Here is a 22,430-nt window from a genome sequence, read left to right as displayed (position 1 = left end):
TGCGTCGTCTTCTTCAGCTCTGAGAGCGATGTCGGCGCCAACAGCCAAGCCTCCGACAACTAAAGCCTCCTCGGTCTCGTCCAGGGCGTCCAGGACTTCCAGGACTGCTAAACCGGCAAAACCGCCGTGTACTGTGACGACGGCTACTGTATCAACCCGTTCCGGGAAGGTGGGGCCTTCCTCGACGTCGAGCTCTCTGGCTTCGGTGACGTCGATCCGCTCTCGTATCGGCTCCCCGCCTTCCTCCTCTGCCATTAAGATAGCCTTTAAGAGGGCTCACGAGGAGTCTCGTCGAGCGCAATCTGACTCAGCTGTGGTTCCTCCCACACCTGGCAAGTCCTTGAGGGTTGCATCCAAGCAACCGCCGACAAAAAAAGGCTGACTCAGCGCTCCTCCTCCTCGGCCTCCTCAAAGAGAGACCCGCTGTCCTCCTCGGCAACCTCCTCGAGAAGGTCTTCTCCTATCGTGCCAGCCCAGAGGCCTAGGGACGTTTCTCAATCTCCGTTGCACCCCCTATCCGACGGGGAGCTGCAGGACTCACCCCACCACTGTACCCAAACGGTGGTCAGGGTGCCGGTACCGGAGCCGCCTGCGCCGCCTCACTCTTCCCGCCAACAGCTCTTCCCTCCCACCTCGACACCGGAGCGTGGTAGACAAACGGCTCGCCTGGCTCGGGCGGCCCAGGCCTCAGCCTCTAAGGATTCTCGGCTCCCGGCACTCTCTTCTCGCGAGGCCATGCCTCCCCCTGAGACTGTGCTTTCTTCTCCCCCTCAGTCCCCCCAAGGGCCTGAGGAGGAAGATGCTGACATTGACCGCCCAGACTCTGTTCTCTCTGCTTCGGTAGTCTCTCTCGGTCTCGACCTCTCTCCTCCTCACGATGCGTATGAGGCGGACCCGCCTTCTCCTACTGACAATATTCGTGCTTTCTCTGATCAAATGGTCAGAATGGCCGACGCCCTGGGTTTGGAGATCAAACAGACTTCCAAGGCAGTGTCTGATCCAGTTTTCAAAAGGGTGCAGGCCCAAGCTCCGCCGGCCACGCTACTCCCCTTCCTGCCTTATCTCTTGGATGTTATCCAGGCCTCCTGGAAAACCCCTTCCTCCATTCCTCCGACCTCGAAGAGGATCGAGACTTGGTACCGTACCGACGATGATACCTTGGAGTGGCTCAAACACCACCCCGACCCCAACTCCCTGGTCGTCAAGGCCTCTCAATCCTCAGGTCGTCAGTCGAACACTCCGGCCGACAGAGAAGGGAAGCGCTTCGACGCCGTGGGTCGAAAACTTTACTCTGGAGCCCTTTTGCTTTGCCGGATGGCAAACTATGCAGCCTGCATGGGCGCCTACCAACAAATTATCTGGGAGAAGGCACAGCCCTTCTTCACTAAGCTGTCGGACGAAGACCGCTCCGTCCTTACTACCCTCCAACAGGAAGCTGACTCGCTTGCCCACCACCAAATACAGATGGCGAAGCATACAGGCGATACTGCGGGCAAGATGATTGCTCACGCGATATCCATCCGTCGTCACGCCTGGCTGAGGTCTTCGGGTCTCTCTTCATCTTCCAGACAGGTCATTGAGGACCTTCCCTTTGATGCACTCGGACTATTTAACTCCGGTACCGACGACAAGCTCAAGTCTAATCATGACTTTAAAATTCTTGCGTCTAAATGTGGCGACCAACCGCAACCACAGCGCACCCGCTGGTTCCCTCACCGCTTCCGCCGCTTCCCGCCACAATCTTTCCGACACCATTCTTTCAAGCGGCCCTCAGGCTCGAACAATCAAAGCCATCACCAACCTCGTTGGGGACCTCATCCGCAAAAGCAACGCGGTCGAACCACCCCCGCTCCTCCGCAGGCTAACCGGCGTGCCTGACGCCATCCCCTTCCAAAGCTCCTCATCCGCTACCGATGTAGAGCCCACGCTACCTCGACCCTCCTGTGCCTTCACCGACCGCCTGGCCCCCTTTTACAGTCGGTGGGAATCCATTACTTCAGATGCATGGGTTCTTCGCATTGTCCAAGACGGCTACGCCTTAGAGTTCACAGAGCTCCCACCCACAGGTCGCATTCTCTGTTCAACTCCTTCTCCAGAAATACTGGCCGAAATCGATGCCTTATTGGCCAAAGGGGCCATCCATCCCTCCCCTCCCGAACTGGATCCTCTAAGTTTCTTCTCCAGATACTTTACAGTCCCAAAAAGGGGGGGCGGGCTACGCCCCATTCTGGACCTAAGGGCCCTCAATATATTCATTCGCCCTTCCAAATTCAGGATGGTCTCTATTGCCTCTATCCTCCCGATGCTGCAGCGGGGAGACTACTTTGCCTCCATAGACTTACGAGACGCCTACTTCCACGTGGCGATACGGGAGGCTCACAGACGGTTCCTCTGTTTCAAAGTTCTCGACCAAACCTACCAATTTACCGTTTTACCCTTCGGTCTTGTCACGGCTCCAAGGGTCTTTACCAAGGTCGTCGCCGCCGTAGCGGCCCACCTCAGGCTACATGGCATCACGGTCTTTCCTTATCTGGACGACTGGCTTCTGGTCGGACCCAACCCTGTTCTTCTCGAAAGCCACGTCTCCTTCACCCTGCGTCTTCTAAAATCTCTCGGCCTCCAACTCAACGCCGAGAAGTCAAATCTCTCCCCGTCGACCCAAATCCGGTTCATCGGAGCCCTCTTCGACTCCGTCGCAGAGACTGTTTCACTACCGCTCGACAGATTCCTAGCTCTCCGCCACCAGATCGCCCTATGTCGATCCGCCCGGAGGGTCAGAGCCCGTGCCATTCAAGTCCTTCTAGGCCACATGGCCTCCACGGTTCTCACGACCCCCTTTGCCAGGCTGCATCTTCGGGTCCTACAAAGGTGGTTTATAGACACTTTCAAGCCGTTCTACCACCACAACTCCAAGTACTTGTCGGTACCGTCGATCGTCCGCCAGTCCCTTTCATGGTGGACGTCTCACCGGAACGTGTGCAGGGGCCTTCCATTTCATCCAACCCCGCCCTCGCTAACCATAACCACGGACTCCTCCACCTACGCTTGGGGAGCCCACATGAGCGGTCTAACGGTCCAGAATCTTTGGTCCCCATCCGAGAGGACCAACCACATAAACTTCCTCGAGCTTCTCGCCATTCTCAAAGCTCTGAAAGCTTTCTCCCGCCTCATCTGTCACAAGTCCATCCTCATTCAATCGGACAATCTGGTAGCAGTATTCTACATCAACAAACAGGGCGGTACGGGCTCGAGGAAGTTGATGCACCTCTCCTCCCGTCTCTGGTTTTGGTGCATAGCCCACGACGTACAGGTCTCCGCGATTCACCTTCCGGGTGCCCAGAACGACTTGGCGGATGCCCTCAGCAGGATGACATCTTCCTCTCACGAGTGGAAGCTCGATCCCGAGATCCTCGACTGTTCCTACACTGGGGACGGCCTACTCTGGATCTCTTTGCGTCTCCCCGGAACGCTCAGCTACCCCGCTACGGAGCGAGACTTCCCCCGAACTCCTTCCCCGGCTGTCTAGGGGACGCCTTTCTGCTGGACTGGTCAGCGGAGATGCTTTATCTTTTTCCACCGATTCCCCTCATACCGAAGGTTCTCGAAAGACTCCTCTCGACCTCGGTCACAGCGATCCTCATAGCTCCGGCCTGGCCCCGCCAACCGTGGTATCCAGCCCTTCTTCGTCTCTCCAGAGGAACGTTTCGCCCTCTACCTCCTTCGCCGCACCTTCTCTCGAGAGAGGACGGCCAAATTCTTCACCCGGACCTTCCTTCCCTTCATCTCACTGCATGGAGGATTCTTACCTAGCCTCCCTTCCGCAGAACCTGCAAGATGTTCTTCGAGCAGCCCATAAGCCGTCTACTACCAAGGCTTATACCTACAAACTCTCTCGCTTTCACGCCTTCCTTCGATCCCGTAACGTCGACACCTTTCCAACCTCGGTATCGGTGGTCCTCGACTTCCTTATGACCCTCGTCGAGAAGAAACTCTCTCTCGCTTCTATTAAGGCTTATCTTGCAGCTCTTTCCTGGTCTTTTCAACGCCATGGTCAGCCATCTCTCTTCTCTCACCACTTGATTAAAACATTTCTCCGAGGCTACAACAACATCTGCCCACCGTCGCTACCACCTACGCCGGGCTGGAACCTCGAACTTGTACTTTCTCAACTCACTTCTGCTCCCTTCGAACCGCTTGCCTCGACCGATCTCCGATTGCTTTCGTGGAAGCTGGCCTTTCTAGTGGCAATCACGTCGGTACGACGGCCATCCGAGCTTGCTGCTCTCAGGGTCGATGAGCCTTACCTACGTTTCCACCATGACCGCGCTGTTCTTCGCCCGGACATTACCTTTCTCCCTAAGGTGGTGTCAGCTTTCCACCTCAATCAGGACATTGTCCTACCAGCTTTCTTCTCTAACCCCTCCTCTCCTCTCGAGCAAAAACTGCACCTTCTCGACGTTCGCAGGGCACTCCTCTTCTACAGGGACCGTACCAAGGACATCCGTAAGACTCAAAGACTCTTTGTCGCCTATGCCCCGGACAAGTTGGGTAACCCCATCTCTTCCCAAAGGTTGTCCCTTTGGATTGTGCAGGCCATTGAGTTGGCCTACGAACTAGCCAAGCGCCCTCCTCCTCCATCCATCCGTCCGAGGTCGACTAGAGGCCTCTCGGCTTCGACCGCCTTCCTTAGAGGTATTCCGCTTGACTCCATATGTAAAGCGGCAATCTGGTCGAACCCTCTTACATTTGTCTCTCACTACAGGCTAGACAATAAAGCCCTAAAGGACTCGGCCTTCGCAAGATCAGTACTCTCATCTTGCCTATCCTGACTATACTCACCCGCAGGTGACTCTCTATACCTCTCCTTCAAGTTATGGGCCAGTTTTTCTCCCCATACCTACCTCTGGGGATATGTTTTTCCCTGATTGTGTTGAGCAGTTGCTCGGTTGCTTATTGCCTTATTGCCTTATTGACCCTGGCGGGTATGTCAAAGGGCATGATGTTTTTTCCCCTCTCCCCCCTGGGAGAGCGTTTATATGCACTATACGCAATTGCGTGTTTCTATTATGTTTATGGAATATTTTTCTATATGTTATGTTTTTTCTCTTCTACTATGCTCATGTTTGCATTGCACTGGTCCTTTCGGACAATTTTTTGCACTGGTCTCTTGGGACTGTTATCGCAATGTGTCCTAATAAACTTATGTTTGGACATTCACTGGCTGTCGAGTTTGCCTTGTCCCACCATCCGGGACCTTAGCGTGTCAGTCTCCATTAGTGTGCATTCACAGAGTACACGAAGAAAAAGGACAGGTTGCTTACCTGTAACCATGTTTCTTCGAGTGTACTCTGTGAATTCACACAAACCCGCCCTTCCTTCCCCTCTGGCAAACCTCTCCCTTTCTCGTTGCCTTGGCGGCGTAGGAACTGGAGAGCGGGCGCCTGGGGCTGCCTTATATGCCCCTTGGGAAGGGGGGCGTGGTTACCGCCAAAATTTGAACTTCAGCTTGGAAGAGTTTCCGTCGGAACCTGCGCAGGCGCAGCTTCTCCATTAGTGTGAATTCACAGAGTACACTCGAAGAAACATGGTTACAGGTAAGCAACCTGTCCATACATATTTTGTGATCAGTTCTCTTTACCACATTGTTTTATGCGGTCACGTCGTCAAACGTTTTACTGAGCAGTGAAGGAAACTGTGTTGTTGAAGGCTTTCATAGCTGGAATCACAGGGTTGTTGTGTGTTTTCCAGAAGAACATGGCCATACAGCCTGGAAAACACACAACAACCAAGTGAAGGAAACTCCTCTGACTCAGTGGAAAGTCTTATCTTGGAAAAAGATCTTTTTCCACACTGAACATTTTAAAAATCATCTTTTGAACTTGCTCTAAACTGTCATGTCTCAGGGGAAATGAATGTCAGTTTTAGACATTGTTGCAGTTGCAGACTTCAGGCAATGCTGTAGTTTACTTAATTTCACACTAGAGGTCAGCAGCAACCTATGTGTTGAACTAATGTAGGGAGAAAGATAGCTTCCAAATAATCTCTAATATAGGCTAAAACAAAACAGGTTCCAGAAGATAACCTTCTTGTACAGGCAAATCTCAATTTACATTACAATCATTCACTACATTTCTCTAAAATAAATAAAAAGTATCTTCCAGTATGTATTGCAGTCACCCTGAACCTGAACCCAGGGCAAGAGAGGCAAGAAATTGGGGAGTTTTGGCACAAGAAAAGTTATTTGCACTGCTTCCTGTTTCATTAGGGGGATTAGGTAAAAGCAACTGCAGGCTTGACATTGCCAGGGAAAAAGGGTTTTCCTAAAGAGAGATTTGTGAGGAAGACAAAGGAACTGAAATCTTGGAGTTTTAATGTGGCTTGAGGGGAGAATTTCTTTCAAGCCACATTAAATCTGCCTGATTATATGGCAGAATCACAATGAGGAAGTGGTCATTTCATGATCGCTGGCTTATATCAAATAGTTTTGGTTGACATGAGCCCTCCCTAGCCTGGTATTATCCAGATGAGTGAAGTATAACTCCCATTTTTTCTAATCATTCTGATTTGGACCAGTGGGAAATGAAATCTAAAACATTTTTGGGAAGGCTGTAGTAGAAAAGTAATTGTTTATACTTAGTTTTTTTCTTAACAATATAGTGAGGGTATTCCCATCTTCCTGGAAGGAATTACTGATATTCTATATGGAAATATTTGTTTTCAAATGCAATATCTTGTTTTTAACAAAAATCTCTTTCTTACAAGACGGATGTTTCTCCAAAGGAAGTTTAATTTGCTGGATATTATGAATTGGTGATGAGTAAAGGTTCTCCAAAATATTAACTAACTATTCTAAGTTTTTAACTGGATGTTCATTCTTAATATGATTTTTTATTTCCTCAGGAAACTGGCATTAAAATATCACCCTGATAAAAATCCAGATAATCCAGAAGCTGCAGATAAATTTAAAGAGATCAACAATGCACATGCGATATTGACTGATGCTACAAAACGAAATATTTATGATAAGTATGGTTCCTTGGGTCTCTATGTAGCAGAGCAGTTTGGAGAAGAGAACGTGAACACATACTTTGTGCTGTCCAGCTGGTGGGCAAAGGTGAGTAATGACTATTATAGATATGCTGTTGGCTTAGAATAACCTTTCTCAAACAGGTTCTCTCCCATCAGCTCCCATCAGTGTTAGGCAGAGTAGTGCGTGACTGGAGGTCATTGTCCAAATCATTGGGAAGGCACCAGTTCAGGACAGGCTGGCTTAGAACAATAGTAATCCTGTGTAGTCATCATATTAATGATTGAATCCTATCTTGCAATCTTGATGGGTTTCAGTGTATAAATAGAAGGTGCATTAATTTTTGAAGAGAGTCTAGCAGCTTCAAAATGTTCCCATGACCTCTAGATTTTCTTTTCAGGAAATCTTTTCTCTGTTTCAGGAAAAATTATTTGGAGCTGAATAATGTAATATCTGCAACTTTAGTAAATAAATGTTAATGAATAACATGTTATTCCACCTATTATTCAGATTTGCACATGGACAGAAAACATGTCTGATAATGTACACATGTTGTAGTAGGTATAATTTCAAAACAATATTGCTTGCTATATGAAAGAAGAAAATGTAGCTCACACGTCACATTTGCTGGCTGTAGGACCACAGCAGAAATTGAAAAATTAAAATTATCTCTAGCCACCCCCCCCCCCCCCCCCGCCTCAAAACCCTTAACTTTCAATATTGTTGACCATGTTTAGCAAACACACACATAATATGAATTTATGACTTACTTTTTTGGTTTTCTTTATATTTTCTAATTTATGAACATTGACTGCAATTTTTAAAAATAGTCCACAAAACAAAAAACAAAATAAAACTTTAAATTATTGATAGCAAGTATGCCGATAACCAAATCTGCGAAAGTAAAATCTGGGAAAGTCAAGGTTCAACTGTATTTTCATTACCATTGGCAGCACTGTTAAAAGTACTTGTATTAAAATATATATTTTACAAATTCTTTTGCTCAACTGATCCTAAATACGTTTTCTTCATTAATAACATTCATAACAAAATATGGGTTCTGTAGGAAAAGGAAGAGCTTGTTTTATTTAGTGAACAACATGTGAAATATGATGTTTTGAAAATCCTAGAATGCTTTTTTGTAGGGACCTTGCATTTTGAAAGTGATTATGACACGTTTACTATATGGAAAGTTTTTGTGGTCTTCTAGCTTTTAAAGTTGTGGTATCTTTCTTTTTAAGTTTCATTATTTCCCATTTTGATTAATATCATGATTACCCTCTACCATGGCTGCTTTGACTTGAAAGAGAAATTATTTGAATGCAATATTTGAGAGAATTTGCTATTCTTCTTCATGATCTGTGTGAATCACACAATTGGGTATTCTGTGCAGGTGCAGCGCACTATTCTAAACTTTCTAGAATCACTAGGCAGAAAAGTTTTTGCGGTAACCCCACCAACGCCACCATCCCGAGGCTATAGCCTCGGGATGGTGGCGGTGGTGGGGTTACCGCCAAAACCTTTCATATATATATGGGGGTTTGCCACCAAAACTCCTTAGTTCCTAGGCCACAGCTGCAGCATATTGAGATCTGAGGTGGCATGACCCCTGTGTGGAGAGGATGGGTGGGATTGTGTGAATTCACAGATGACCACTCAAAGAAATACAGTTATAGATAAGGAGCCTGTCCTTTTATGAGAAGCAGAAACTGCTGTTAGGTGTGGGTTCTGGAAAAATTCCCCTTTTGCCATTTCATAAATAATTTGAGGATGTAGCTCAGCTTTACCAGTGCTTTTGGGTACATTTTTGATCTATTATAGTAATGTTTGGAAAATAAAGTAATCAGCACATTGAAAATGTAGCTGATGACAGCAGGAAAATAGATAAAGTATATTGAGGTTTACACAAAATGTGCAAGCATGTAGCCCAAACTTTGGGGAAAGTTGCTTATATAATGGAGGCATTTTCTTCTTTCCAGGGCTACATGCAGAAATATCATTTTTGCAGAATTGGTGGGATGGCTAGTAGTGGTAGTTCTTAGAATATCTTAGGCCCATGCATCTGCTAAGTAACCTTTGATTTTTAATCTATGACTAAATGATTCCCATCAGTTTGCTATTTTACCACATAGCAACTGTGAGTCACAACATGCTAATTACACTCAGAATCCCCATCCTGGCTCATAAATCACATTGAGATGGTGTCAGGTCAAAGCTGTGCAGCACTGAATTGGAAAAGGTATTTCAGGGATTGTATAGAGCTTCAAGGTGATGGCTTGAGTTGGCCAGTTGACTAAGACTGGATCTACATTGCCATATAATCCAGTATCTGATCCAAGTCTACACTGCCATATAATCCAGTTAAAAACAGATAATCTGAGATCAGAAACTGGATTATATGGCAGTGTAGACTCTGATCAAATACTGTTTTAGATTCTCTGTTCAGTATGTTTGGAAGAGTTTACTGCGTATGCCTAAGGAACTGTTTTCAGCTGCTGTATTCCAGGTGGCCTAGTATTAGATCTAAGGGCATGAAAACTTGTGTGCCAGTTGCACCCGTACCTTGAGAAGTCTGACTTGGCCACGGTAGTTCATGCTATGGTTACATCTCAAATAGATTACTGCAATGCATTCTACATGGGGTTACCTTTGAAGACTTCAACTGGTCCAATGGGCGGCAGCCAGATTGATCACCGGAGCTGCATACAGGGAGCATATAACCTCCTTGTTGCACCAGCTCCACTGGCCGCCAATCTGCTACTGAACACAATTCAAAGTACTGGCTTTAGCCTATAAAGGGTTCTGGCCCAGCTTACTTGTCTGAACATATCTCCCTCTATGAACCATCTCAGAGTTTAAGATCATCTGGACAGGCTCTGCTACCGGTTCTGCCTTCTTCGCAGGCGTGATTGACGGAGACAAGAGACAGAGCCTTCTCAGTGGTGGCCCCTTGGCTATGGAACTCCCCCCCCCCCCAGAGAGATTAGATTAGCTCCCTCCTTCCTGACCTTCCATAAAAAAGTGAAGACGTGGCTCTTTGACCAATACAGTAGAGTCTCACTTATCCAACATTCGCTTATCCAACGTTCTGGATTATCCAACGCATTTTTGTAGTCAATATTTTCAATACATCATGATATTTTGGTGCTAAATTTGTAAATACAGTAATTACTAAGTAGCATTACTGCCTATTGAACTACTTTTTCTGTCAAATTTGTTGTATAACGTGATGTTTTGGTGCTTAATTTGTAAAATCATAACCTAATTTGATGTTTAATAGGCTTCTCCTTAATCTCTCCTTATTATCCAACATATTCGCTTATCCAACGTTATGCCGGCCCGTTTATGTTGGATAAGTGAGACTCTACTGTACTTCAAAAATCTAGTGCAATAATTAGATACGAAAGATGTGTAATTGACCTATGGAACAGCCCTGGACTATGCCTATGAATCACGTGATTTTAACTTGTTGTATGGATTTAAATGCTTTAATTGCTTTAATGATACGGTTATTTTTATTGTACTGTGTTATGTTATTAAAGGCATTGTCAATGTTGTGAAGCAGCCTTGAGTCCCCTTCAGGGCTGAGAAAGGCGGGATAAAAGAGCCATAAATAAATAAATAACAAGAGAAGCTGATTCCACCCCAAGAACAGAGCTGGCTCTTTATTCTGACTATATCTTCTTTCTCTTTTCCTCGACAGGCACTGTTTGTGTTCTGTGGGCTCGTCACAGGCTGCTACTGCTGTTGCTGTCTCTGTTGTTGCTGTAACTGTTGCTGTGGGAAGTGTAAACCGAAACCCCCTGAAGGCGAAGAGCAAGAATACTATGTCTCTCCTGAAGACTTGGAGGCGCAGCTACAGTCAGATGAGAGGGGTAAGTCTTGGCCCTTTCAGACCCACTGAAAGATGAAATGTCAAAGGTGATAGGCAAGTTTGTGAGGTTTACACTGCTATTTTAGGCAACAAAAATAGTTGTGTTTTGAATTTGATTTTTAAATTTATTTAATTGTGATTGTAGGATTTGTTATTGTTTAAAGCAGAGGGATAGTCATGTCCAGGCTGGTGAAAAGGTGAGTGGAAAAATAACGTAAGCAAATCTTAATTGGCTGATGCAGACTGGGTAGTTTGAAGGACTTCAGGACCATTTGCCTTCAGAACATGCTGAAGGCTGTATCTGGGGGGAACAACTAAGGAATCACAACATTTGCTCAAGTAAGCCAGGGTTTCATTCACTTTTAGTCCAGAGGCACCATAAAGTAATAACAACAACAACAACAACAACAACAACTTTATTCTTTTATCCTGCCTCCATCTCCCCGAAGGGACTCGGGGCATCTGACAATAACCGGGATCCTTTTTCCTTTGTTTTACAGAGGCCTCAGATACCCCAATTGTGATACAGCCAGCCTCAGCTACAGAGACGACCCAGCTCACGGCAGATTCCCACCCCAGCTACCATACCGATGGATTTAATTAAGTTAAGGAAGCACTGTTAACTACAATGGATAAGAATAAATAACATGGCCAATCCAGCACTAGAATCATGGACATTAGAAATAGAATATGGGAAGGGAGATGTTCTGCCACAGAAAGAGGGCAGCCTTCAACCTGCTGAAAATATTTTGTAATCCCTTCGCCTTTTGTCACCTTCAGTGTCGTATCTTGATGATACATGGAAGTACTGTAGCATGCAGTATTTAAAGCAGTTTAGCTTTGGTCTGTTTTGTTTCCTTTTAAAAAAAGATAGCATGTGTGGAGTTTACGTTATAAACGTCTTTGTGTTGTAATGTATTGAGGAGTTATCACAATGAGTGTGATGGATACGTTCTGCATTTTAAGCAGTGATACCAGCCAAAAACAACAAGCATTTTTCAAAGAGAAGTTAGATCTGTCACAGAAGCCTCCACACTTCTGTACAGTTGAGCTACGAACATCCCTTGAAGGCTGCTATTCCTCATCCACTTGATAGTAACTACAATTTCCAACATTTTTGCACCATTCCCTTGGCTCCTTACACTTCTGTCTCACCAGACTTACCTTGAAAAATGCTAATGTTGTGAGAAAAGGAGAATTGTTTTAAAAATAATGAAGTTGTCTCAAAATCTTCCTCTCGCTTATCTGTTTCATCTTCAAACTATAATCTGATAGTCAGCTGCTTTTTACATTCTTTTGTGGGAGAGGGCCAAAATGTGGGTTTTGCTACAAAACCAGATGTTACTTGAATTATCTCTCTGCATTTTAAATTTAAGTGCGCACTAATTTTGTTCAAATCGAATCATTCCCCTGCACTATTTATAATCAGATATTGCCATTTTTTTTACTTGTGCATGGACATGAAAAACTGATGTATATTCTCATTGTCTAGCTTGAATGAAGTTGAAGCAAATAAATAGTCAAAAGCAAATTTTAGATTTCTGCTGTTCGGACTATATATTGCCATAGTATGTAAGATGTCATTGCTTTGATATTTTCCCCAAGAAGCTCCTTTACATAGGGAAAAAGCCTAAACTAAAGAAATTAATGGCCACTTTATGTTATATATTCTGGATGCCCACTTTTAGCATGTATTTAATGACCATTTTAAAAAGAAAACCCTCTAGTGAGAATGCAAGTAGCACTGTGTTTCATATATACACCCCAGTCAGGGAACTATTGGCAATGGCAGCTTATTGAGTGTACATTACATTTGATGGCAGACAGGTTTGCTGCTATGCAATTCAGGTGAAACCCGAGTTGATTCGCTCCATAGACAGTGAGCACGCGAATGGAATTCTGCAACTTTATTTGGCTGCTTGAACAGGCTTTGCCATTTTTTGACCTCTGTTCTCCCTTTGTAAAATGGGAGCAAAAACACTGAATTTTGCTAACTGTTTTGCAATGCATTACACACTTGAAATATTATGTTTAGTTTTTTAGGGTTGCTAAATGGCTATCAAAGCAAAGAAGCAAAGAAATCACTCCTATTTCCTTGTATCTGAATAGAAAAATATTTTGCACATAATTCTTTTTAAAATATAGGGTACTTTTAGTTGGGCATTTCTCTTGTCCCTCTGATGATACGTTTATAGTGAACACTCTTGGGGGAAAATAATGAATGGAGATTGTGTGGAGTGTGTGAATGGAGTGGATGTTATCAAGGCTCCATAGATGTAACTTACTGCTTGCTCTGTCTTGCTTTAGAAAATGTTGTGTTTGTTTTGTAGGGATATAACCAGGAATGTTCAAGGATTCAGGGCAGTGCAGTGGCTACTCTGACCTTTTTTTAAAAGCAGTCTTCCCTCTGCTCTTTTTTTTTTGTCTCTTATCCTTTCATGGAAAAAGTTACACTCAAACTTGAGATGGTAGAACGACTGTATCGCATGCCAGTACAGATTCTCCATATGTGTGTGAGATGGGGATTTCTTCCTCTCTTCAGGGAAGAGCTGTCTAACTGAGCCTTTTGCCTGACTCCCCTATCCCATTTTGCAGGATTTTAATGTAAGAGAGCATTCATAAATATTATCCCTGCTGTCAGTGTGATATAATACTTTCAACTCTATCCATTCTCTCATTCTGCAAAATTTGTGGATTAGGCTTACTTTGTTTAGACATTTCTTTTGGGGTGCTTCACTGTGGCTTATTTCCACAGGCTTGGCATGTTTTCTCTAGAGAACTCTATTTCCCTCATTGGACCCAGAAGAAAGAGGAAAAGTAAGAACTTTGAAATCATGGTAGACATGTGGACAGGAATGGCCTTTTTCAATGTCAGCCTAGCACTTTCATCCCATCCCCACCTCTTTCCAGAGGGGTCCAGCTGCATTGCATGCACAACCCATTTGCTCTAGGTGTAAACATAGTTCTTAACTTTTTGATGGTGTGCTAACAAAATACACTATTAAAACAGTTGCTGTGATCATTCAAATCTTTCATACTTCCACCTCTATACTAAGCAACCGTATAATGCACATATGAATAGATGTTTGTCTAGATTTCACCGAATACTTTACTAACTTTTTGACCTTCCTTATGGAAGAGAATTTCACAAATCTCAACTTCCCCATCCTATTCATTTCACCCCATTCGAGGCCAAGAAGATAATGAAATTTCATTTTCACAACTCCTTACCATTGTTGTATGCTGACTTCAGCCCCCTGCGTGTTTATAATTTCAAATGGTTTTGTTGACAGTGGAAACAAATTGATTTAATTTTCAACATAAGATACTGCTTCACGCAAATAGCTGTTGAAATATACATTCAAGGCACTTTGTCTTCTGTCTTGCACTTTTACATAGTGATTTGTGGTCATTTTTAGGTAGATTTTGAGGCTATTCATTAGATCCTTTTGGGTCATCATTTCATAATCCACTCTAGTAACTCTGTTGCTAAAGCCATAATGACGCTTCTGTGTATCAGTATGCAAATGTTACCATCTTCTGTTGTTCTGCACTATAGATTCAAACTATGCTCAAGCTTTTTCTAAATAATGCTTAAATAGCTTAGTAGAGTGAGGGACTGTGGTATGATCTTAAAGAGATAAAATATTGTTTAAAGTGAGGCCAGAATTCTAGTTTGTTATGGAAATAGATACATCTGCTACTAAGAATGCATTTAAATTTCGAAATGTGAGAACAGTGTTGAATAGTTACTGTTTCCTGCAGCGTATACACATTTTTTAAAGATTCTTGTTGCACTTTCTGGGGGATTTTGAAAATATGCCAAAGCAATTTTAGAAAAGGCGGAAGGGAGCATGTTTCCATGTGAGTGACAAGTTTGTCTTGAACTTTTTAGTGCAGGCTGTTTGGGAAGCTCACAATCTTCTGTCTTTAGCCTTGGTTTTCCACTCAGTGTACAAGATAATCCTCCCGATTTTGATGCATTAGCAAATTCAAGTTGACTTTTCTTCCTTACAGCAAACTTTCTGTTTTCCAAACCCTTATTTGCCAGGAGACCAGTGGCGGCTTAAATTTTTGTTGTTCGTGACTTTGTCAAAATCAGTGAATCCTACAAATTGAAATACATGATTTTGTTCTTGGCATGGATATCACACCTAGAATCAAGGAAATGTTTGTAACTTTTTCAAAAATCTGTTTTGGAAAACAGTATTCCTAACCGTTGATAAAAATTGATTCTCCAGGAAACTTTACTATGCTATTACCTGGTGCAGGGTTGGCACTCCCAAGAATTTAAAGAAAGAATTTTATAATTCTAGCCACAGAGACTCCGTTGTGCAAATAATATTCTGGTGAAGGGCCTGAAATGGATAGAAATCTTGTGTAACTCTTTTAAACTACAGAATAAGCGAAACTGGGAAGATTTCTGCCTTAATTCTGAAATCTGGCTACAGTAGTCATGCATCCCATGCAAACACATCATTATTTCCCAAACAAACACTTACAACATGAATGATTTATTCGTGTGTTTAAACACTATTGAATGCATCTTTGTGAAAGCTAGTGGGGAATCTTAAAAGAGAAATGAGAAAAGCTAAGTAGCGTCCTACAGACAAGAGGTAGATTTTGATGAATATGAATAAAGGTAGGAAAGTTCTGGTTTGAAAAAAATCCATAATTAGGGGCATAGAGGAAACCAGATTCCAACTACTTCCAGTGCTGTGAGACACAATGCAGCATGGATAATCATTGCCATGTATGGGTTCCTATACTTCTTGTCTGGTAGTCATTTAGATTTGGCTGTTCAGTTGGAAAAAAAGGAAGAAGATGGTTGGCATCTTGGCAAGTATGAAATGCCATATTTTTCATCCATTTGTGAGTGAGATGAGAACTATGTTCCAACAGAAACCTTGGAAGGAAATGTTAGCTTTTTTCCCTTAACATTCCTTTTAGCTCATTGGTTCTCAATCTGTGGGTACCCAGATGTTTTGGTCTTCAACTCCCAGAAATCCTAACATCTGGTAAACTGGCTGGGATTTCTGGGAATTGTAGACCAAAACTCCTGGGGACCCACAGGTTGAGAACCACTGTTTTAGATCCTTTATAGATCTGCATTGTTATCTTCCTTGTTTTCCCTCTTTTCTGAAAGATTTGGATTTCTCACCCCACAAAAGATACGTTTGGAGAGATGGTGTTTAATCACATGAATATACGGTACAAGATCCTCCAAAACTAGATATTGCAGAGATGGCCTCCCTCACCTTTTAGGCGGAACCTTATTAGCTTTGTGTTTTCCCCTCTTTGTCTCCAGAATAACATGGCCGAATATATAGTCCAAAAATATATGGTGTGTGGTTGTTTTTTTGTTTTTGTTTTAATTTTGCTAGAGGCAATCAGTGTAACTCTTTTATTATATCTTGTAATTTAATGCATCTTACATCAGTGTTGAGGATGTACTTAATTGCAGGGGTTTGTCTCACAAAGTTGAGCCATGGATGTGTGTGTGTGTGTGTGTGAATCACAGCACATTTGGCAACCTGGAAGCGTTTGTTAAGTGTATGCACTTGTGTGTAGCTATCACATTGTGCTGCGGCCATTGTTCCATTCTTTCTTGGGTTTTCTTCTCCTTGTGACCTGCTTCTCTTGGGGATTTTTTGCTTTAAAAAATAGCTTTCCTCTATTAAAGCAAGGTTAATCTCTTCATTATGAAGTAATGCTTGGACAGATTCCCTTTTGTGGACTACAGTTCCCAAAGTCCTTAAGCCATCTGAGGGTGTCCTGATAGCTGATGGATTCTGGGAGTTGTAGTAAAATAACCAAAACATTTCTGAACTCTGGTTTGAAAGTAAGGGTATAGCCAATGCTCCCTTTAATCGGCTTCTGTTTGCTTCAATGAACTTTAGAAAGCCCTTTGAAATGAGCCAAGCCTTCCTAGCAATGTTGAGTAGATCCCATGATTGATTTTTTTACTAGATTTTGTTGTCTGAAGTCTGTGTTGACCTGAAGATGTAACAAGAGTCTCCTTTTGCACTTGTACTTGCGGGATGGGAGAAGGGAAAAAAATCCTAATGTGTTTTTAAAAAAATGTTAGGTGTAAAAAGAATAAAGAAAAGAAAATCAATACAATCAAAAGTATAAATGCATTTGAAAAGCAATGATATATAAATATATATATACATAGAATCTATATATATATTTTGTTATGTTACTTAAAGGATCAACCTTTACATTGTATGTAAGTAGCTGTGGCTGTCTGAACTTTGTGGATTGTTAACACACGCAAGTACTGAGCTCCTGTACATACCTACAGTTCTAGCAGAAGGAATTATTTTATGTTTTAGCATGGTATTTTATGTATTGTATGTCTGAATAGGAACTTAAAAATTAAAAAAATAAAGACTGCTAAATTATCAGTAAACTAAGGTTGTAAAATAAATGTTTTCAATGCAAACAAAGCGCCAAAAACTTGTTTTTTTCTCCTGTTTTTAATATTTAAGTTTATATGTTTGTGATTTCAAGGATGAGATTTAGCAGCTGTGTTCCAAGGCCTGTAGCTTTGAATGTACTGAGAAATTTGGAAGGATACCTGGATAACTGAAGGAGGATTTCATCCTTTGGACAACACATCATCTGTGGAATTTTGAGGGAAGCCAAACATTTCCATAATACTGACACAGTTTCTCTGGGGGAAGTTTGCACATCCGGATTTCATTGAAAGCATGTGTCTTGCATCAGAGCTGCCAGATGAAATACAGGACGGGGCTCCTGTACACTTAATGGTTGTGTAAAGGACAACCATGTTGGCAGGTTCTGCATGAAGTTCTGTCTTCTACGCAGCAATTAAAGATGCAGGACCCCATCTTATATTGTACTTGGCAGTCCTAGGCAGGGCACACTGATAACACATATAGTTCTTTAAGGTTAATAGGACAGGTAAGAACAGGAACTACAACAACAACAACAGCTTTATTTTTGTACCCCGCCTCCATCTCCCCGAAGGGACTTGGGGCAGCTTACATGGGGATGAGTCCAATTAACAAAGTTAAAATACATACATACTTAAGTGCATAGACAATAGCATAAAACAGAATAAAACAACAATATTATAACAAAATTTAGAAGCAACCATTGAACCAACCAGTGAACCTGAAATAATCTGTTCCTGGGCACAGGTGGGCAGGCTGGTGCAAATCAATTTTGAGGATAGGGCTGATGGATAAAGTGTAAATCAGACAGCAGAATTAGGGATGGAGGGCAATATAAAATGGAGCATAATATCTTTGGGTAGGGAATAGTGGTAAGGTACAAGATTTTATGTCCAAGTTGGGGCCAAATTGGGGGGTTGTCTAGTCAAAAGCACAGTGGAAAAATCTGCCTTTACTGAATATTTTTCTGTGCCCTTGTATTCAGAGAATGGGGCAAATCGTGTTTGGAGGAAGTGGGCACAATCTCTCTGTATTGTCTGTTTTCTCAGTCATTTGTACTCACAAAAAGAGGCAACCATTCATTTGGACAGTGAGGATATGAAAAAAAAAGTTATTAACCTTTTAAGGCTCAGCATATGATCACAATATGAGAGACCGTCTTTTAAAAGGAGGAATCCAACTCTCTAACTTGATTGAGTCAAAAAAACTTACCTTCAAGCCAGACAAGTTGCCCGCCTCAATTTATATCTCCAATTCTGACAGGCAGCCCGCTCCAAGATTTCAAGAGAAAGACGCTTCCCATCGTGTGCCACCTGATCCTTTCACCTGGAGTTGTTGTCGTTATGTTTATACCTTGCTTTTTCTTTCCACAAAGAGACACAAAGCAGAGTTGACACTGTTACTTTCCCACATGCAAAGTACATGTTGCTCAACATTAAGTTCTCAGGATTTGGGGTTTTGGATTGTTTGGAATAGGGAGGAGACCCAAGGGGCACAAAAGTTAAAATGAGGGAAAATGGCACACATTTAAGATGGTAATAACTGGTTGAAATAGCTGGCCAATTTGGGCCAGTAAAGAAACACAGGAGTTAGGGTTGTTGTATGTTTTCCAGGCTGTATGGCCATGTTCTAGAAGCATTCTCTCCTGACATTTCGTCCACATCTATGGCAGGCATCCTCAGAAGTTGTGAGGTATGGAGAAACTCAGCAAGGAAGGTTTATATATATCTTTGGAAAGTCCAGGGTGAGGGAAGAACTCTTGTCAGTTGGAGGCTAGCGTGAATGTTGCAGTTAATCACCCTAATTTGCATAGAATGGCTTCATCTACTGGCTACTTTCTGCCTGTGGGTATCTTTGTTAGCTGCCCCTAGTTCCCTAGTTTGTTATTTCTTATTTTCCACCAGCTTTGAATTTTGAAATTTGTATACTAAAGTTGGATGGAAACTTCAGCTTCTGTTTTGTTTGAAATCTTGTTTATCCCCAATACCCGGATTTCCATTTTAGCTTATAGCTCTATGGACTGGAGCAGAAATTGGAGACAGTTGAAACCTAAAACCCTTCTCTTCCCAAGACGGTGGGAGCAAGAGATAGCCTCCGCAGTTGCATTCTTTAGGTTTTCAAAAACAGCCAAGGCTCCTCTCCTGGGAAACGGGGCAGACAGCTGCCTCTTGCATTGAGGTGATGGTTGTGATGATTCCTTCCACACTTGTTCATCCTCCCCACTCCCACCCCCACACACATTTTGTGACTATGACAAAGGCGCACAGTGAGCTGCATCCAGAAGAGCAGCAGTCTGTTGGATTGCCATGTCGACCCACATGGAATACAGCTCCTGCCCCAGAGATTGCCCCACGATGGATAGCCTGGAGAGACAGCTTATATGCCCCATTTGCTTGGAAATGTTCACCAAACCAGTGGTCATCCTGCCCTGTCAGCACAACCTGTGTAGAAAATGTGCCAACGACATCTTCCAGGTGAGCCATGCATACTTTGAATCCACTATTAAATCCTTAGCTGTGTTTGAGATGACCTACCTGCAGATAAGGGCACTTTCCTGAATGTTTTAGTTGTATATTGCTACATGGCTAGGGGTTGGAGTAGATGGCCCTTGGGGGTCCCTTCCAAATCTAAGATTCTGTTACTGTAAGTGGGTGTCAACACAGTTTTATGAAACTGTTAGCAAAATATTCATTGTCATGGTAGGTGTGGTGTATTTGGAAGAAAGGCCCACAGCTATGGGGGTATTTGCTCTCCATATATATATATATATACACACACACACACACACACACACACATACATACACATACACATACACACACACACACACACACACACACACACAGCAAAGCTTTCAAAGGTTACTTTTTGGACACCTAGATTTGCCTCACAACCTCTGAGGATGCCTGCCATAGATGTGGGTGAAACGTCAGGAGAGAATACTTCTAGAACATGGCCATACAGCCCGGAAAACATACAACAACCCTGTGATCCCGGCCATGAAAGCCTTCAACAACATATCAGTATTATGTTTACCGGCATGACTGAGATTTATAAAATGATTTCCAGGAAGCTGACCAGGCAAAAATATTGTTTTTCATAACACTAGAACTTGAGACCCATCAGACAAAACTGATTAGCTGTAGAGCCATTTTTAAAATTGTGTCAGAAGCAAATTGAGAATATACTGCAAGTTGCTTCTGGTGTGAGAGAATTGGCCGTCTGCGAGAACATTGCCCAAGGGACATTCGGATGTGTTACTATCCTGTGGGAGGCTTCTCTCATGTTCCCGCATGGGAAGCTGGGGCTGACAGACGGGAGCTCACCCTATCACAGATTCCAACAGCTGACCTTCCTGTCTTCAGGTCAGCAGTTCAGCTGGCACAAGGGTTTAATCCAGTATTTCTCAACCTGGGGGTCTTTGTGGGTTTTGTGCCATTGATCCATCTAATTCAGCATATCCCAACCAAAGGGTTTTTTTTTCTCAACTCTACCTGGAGATGATAAAGGGGTTAAACCTGATAACCTCCTACATGCAACACAAGGACATCACTCCTGAGATATGATCCTCTCCATCCCATTAAATGTTTCAGGCCTCATGGTTTCATTTATTTTTGATTGATTGGGATTGATTCATACCCCACCTTTCTACCAATAGGAGACCTCAGGTAACTAAAGCAGTTCCAAATAGCTTCACCAAAACAATATGTGATGCAAAAGTCTCAAAAAAAGTTATTAATCCATCCAGTTAAAACATGCATCTAAAATAACTAAAAATGGGATCTATTATTGCTATTGTAGTTCTCATTTTAACCAATATACTTTATTTCCCTTCACTCTATGATTCAAATCTCATATTTTTAAAACTATGCTTACCTTCCTGCTACGTATATTTCATTTCCACTCAATACTGTGCCTACAGTCTTTCCAGCAAATGGCTTTACTTTGTGATGTACCAAACAAAATTGCATACAGAGGCTTCGTTGTGACGTGAATTTTGCTGTCATGATTTGCGTTTTCTCTCTAACATGTTCCCCTGCAAAGCCCTCCTACGTATATTTACTGCTTTTCAACTACTACGTCTGACGATCATGAATCAGTCTGTCTGGCTTTCCCCACAAAGCAATAACCTTTGTATTATGTTAATTCACCATTAAGTGCTCTTTCGCACAAGAATATCCAATCCTCCCCTTTTAAGAAGGCCACTCATCTCTACCAGAGTGTTTCAGTGTAGAGTCTGAGATTTGTTTTGAGGAGGTAAGTGGAAAAAATGGATCTATATCAGGTATAGGCAATCTTTAGCCCTCCAGATGTTTTGGACTCCAACTCCCACAATTCCTAACAGCCGATAGGCTGTTAGGAATTGTGGAAGTTGAAGTCCAAAACACCTGGAGGGCCCAAGTTTGCCCATGCCTGATCTATATAGTTTCCACTATATTGTTGGCAAAGAAACCAAAAGAGACCCTTATCAAAACTTGGGAAAATTATTTTTATGCCTAGAATGCTTCAAAATCCCTGCGGGCTGGCAGATCCTGGGAACTACAGTTCTTTAATTTCTGAGCGGATAGGAATGGTAACTTCTTCTGTCTTTGGACACTTTCTTTGAAGTTTTTTCTCAGCCTCAGAGGAAGGCAAAGGCAAACCCCTTCTGATCCAATCTTGTCAAGAAAACCTCCTGTTAGGTTTGCCTTAGGGTTGCCAAGAAAACAGAATCTTCTTGAAGGCACCCAAGAACAACCCCAGACTTCTAATGTAACACAGTGTTGTTATTGTTTGTATATCTATATATATAAAAGAGTAATGGCATCACGGCAGCGGACAAAACAACAAAACTACAGGCCCCACAACCTCGAAAATTGACAGCACAACCCCTCATCCACGCCTCTAGGTTGATACAACAAAAAGAAAAGAAAAAGAAAGTCCTAATTAGAGGGAGAGAAATAATTCTTTTTATCCAATTGCTGCCAGTTAGAAGGCTACCTTTACCCTTTACCTTAACTACCACCAATTCCTCAATACTTTATTTCCCATACCACCATACTTTGCCACAGCAACGCGTGGCCGGGCATAGCTAGTATATTTATATACTGTATATGAGGTCCCAAGA

General features: G+C 42.9%; 2 protein-coding genes across 5 annotated transcripts in view; both read left to right on the top strand.

The window, feature by feature from the left end:
* The window catches only part of dnajc5 (DnaJ heat shock protein family (Hsp40) member C5), an 80,886-nt gene extending 63,533 nt beyond the window's left edge, over nucleotides 1-17,353 (top strand). For all 3 annotated transcript variants that reach the window (XM_062979079.1, XM_062979080.1, XM_003220655.4), the window contains 3 exons: nucleotides 6,901-7,114; nucleotides 10,731-10,902; nucleotides 11,402-17,353. In XM_062979079.1, the coding sequence (XP_062835149.1) occupies nucleotides 6,901-7,114; nucleotides 10,731-10,902; nucleotides 11,402-11,505 (490 nt within the window). In that variant the 3' untranslated portion in view covers nucleotides 11,506-17,353. The remainder of the gene's footprint in view (nucleotides 1-6,900; nucleotides 7,115-10,730; nucleotides 10,903-11,401) is intronic.
* Nucleotides 17,354-17,486: 133 nt separating this feature from the next.
* LOC100557756 (tripartite motif-containing protein 54) overlaps nucleotides 17,487-22,430 on the top strand; it is a 44,393-nt gene continuing 39,449 nt past the window's right edge. For both annotated transcript variants that reach the window (XM_062979078.1, XM_062979077.1), the window contains exon 1: nucleotides 17,487-19,797. In XM_062979078.1, coding sequence (XP_062835148.1) covers nucleotides 19,630-19,797 — 168 coding nt within the window. In that variant the 5' untranslated portion in view covers nucleotides 17,487-19,629. The remainder of the gene's footprint in view (nucleotides 19,798-22,430) is intronic.

The sequence above is a fragment of the Anolis carolinensis genome, chromosome 4 (genome assembly GCF_035594765.1).
Source record: "Anolis carolinensis isolate JA03-04 chromosome 4, rAnoCar3.1.pri, whole genome shotgun sequence".
Taxonomy (NCBI): domain Eukaryota; kingdom Metazoa; phylum Chordata; class Lepidosauria; order Squamata; family Dactyloidae; genus Anolis; species Anolis carolinensis.
Note: the sequence above shows the minus strand (reverse complement) of the source record. Positions and strands in the feature narration are given on the sequence as shown.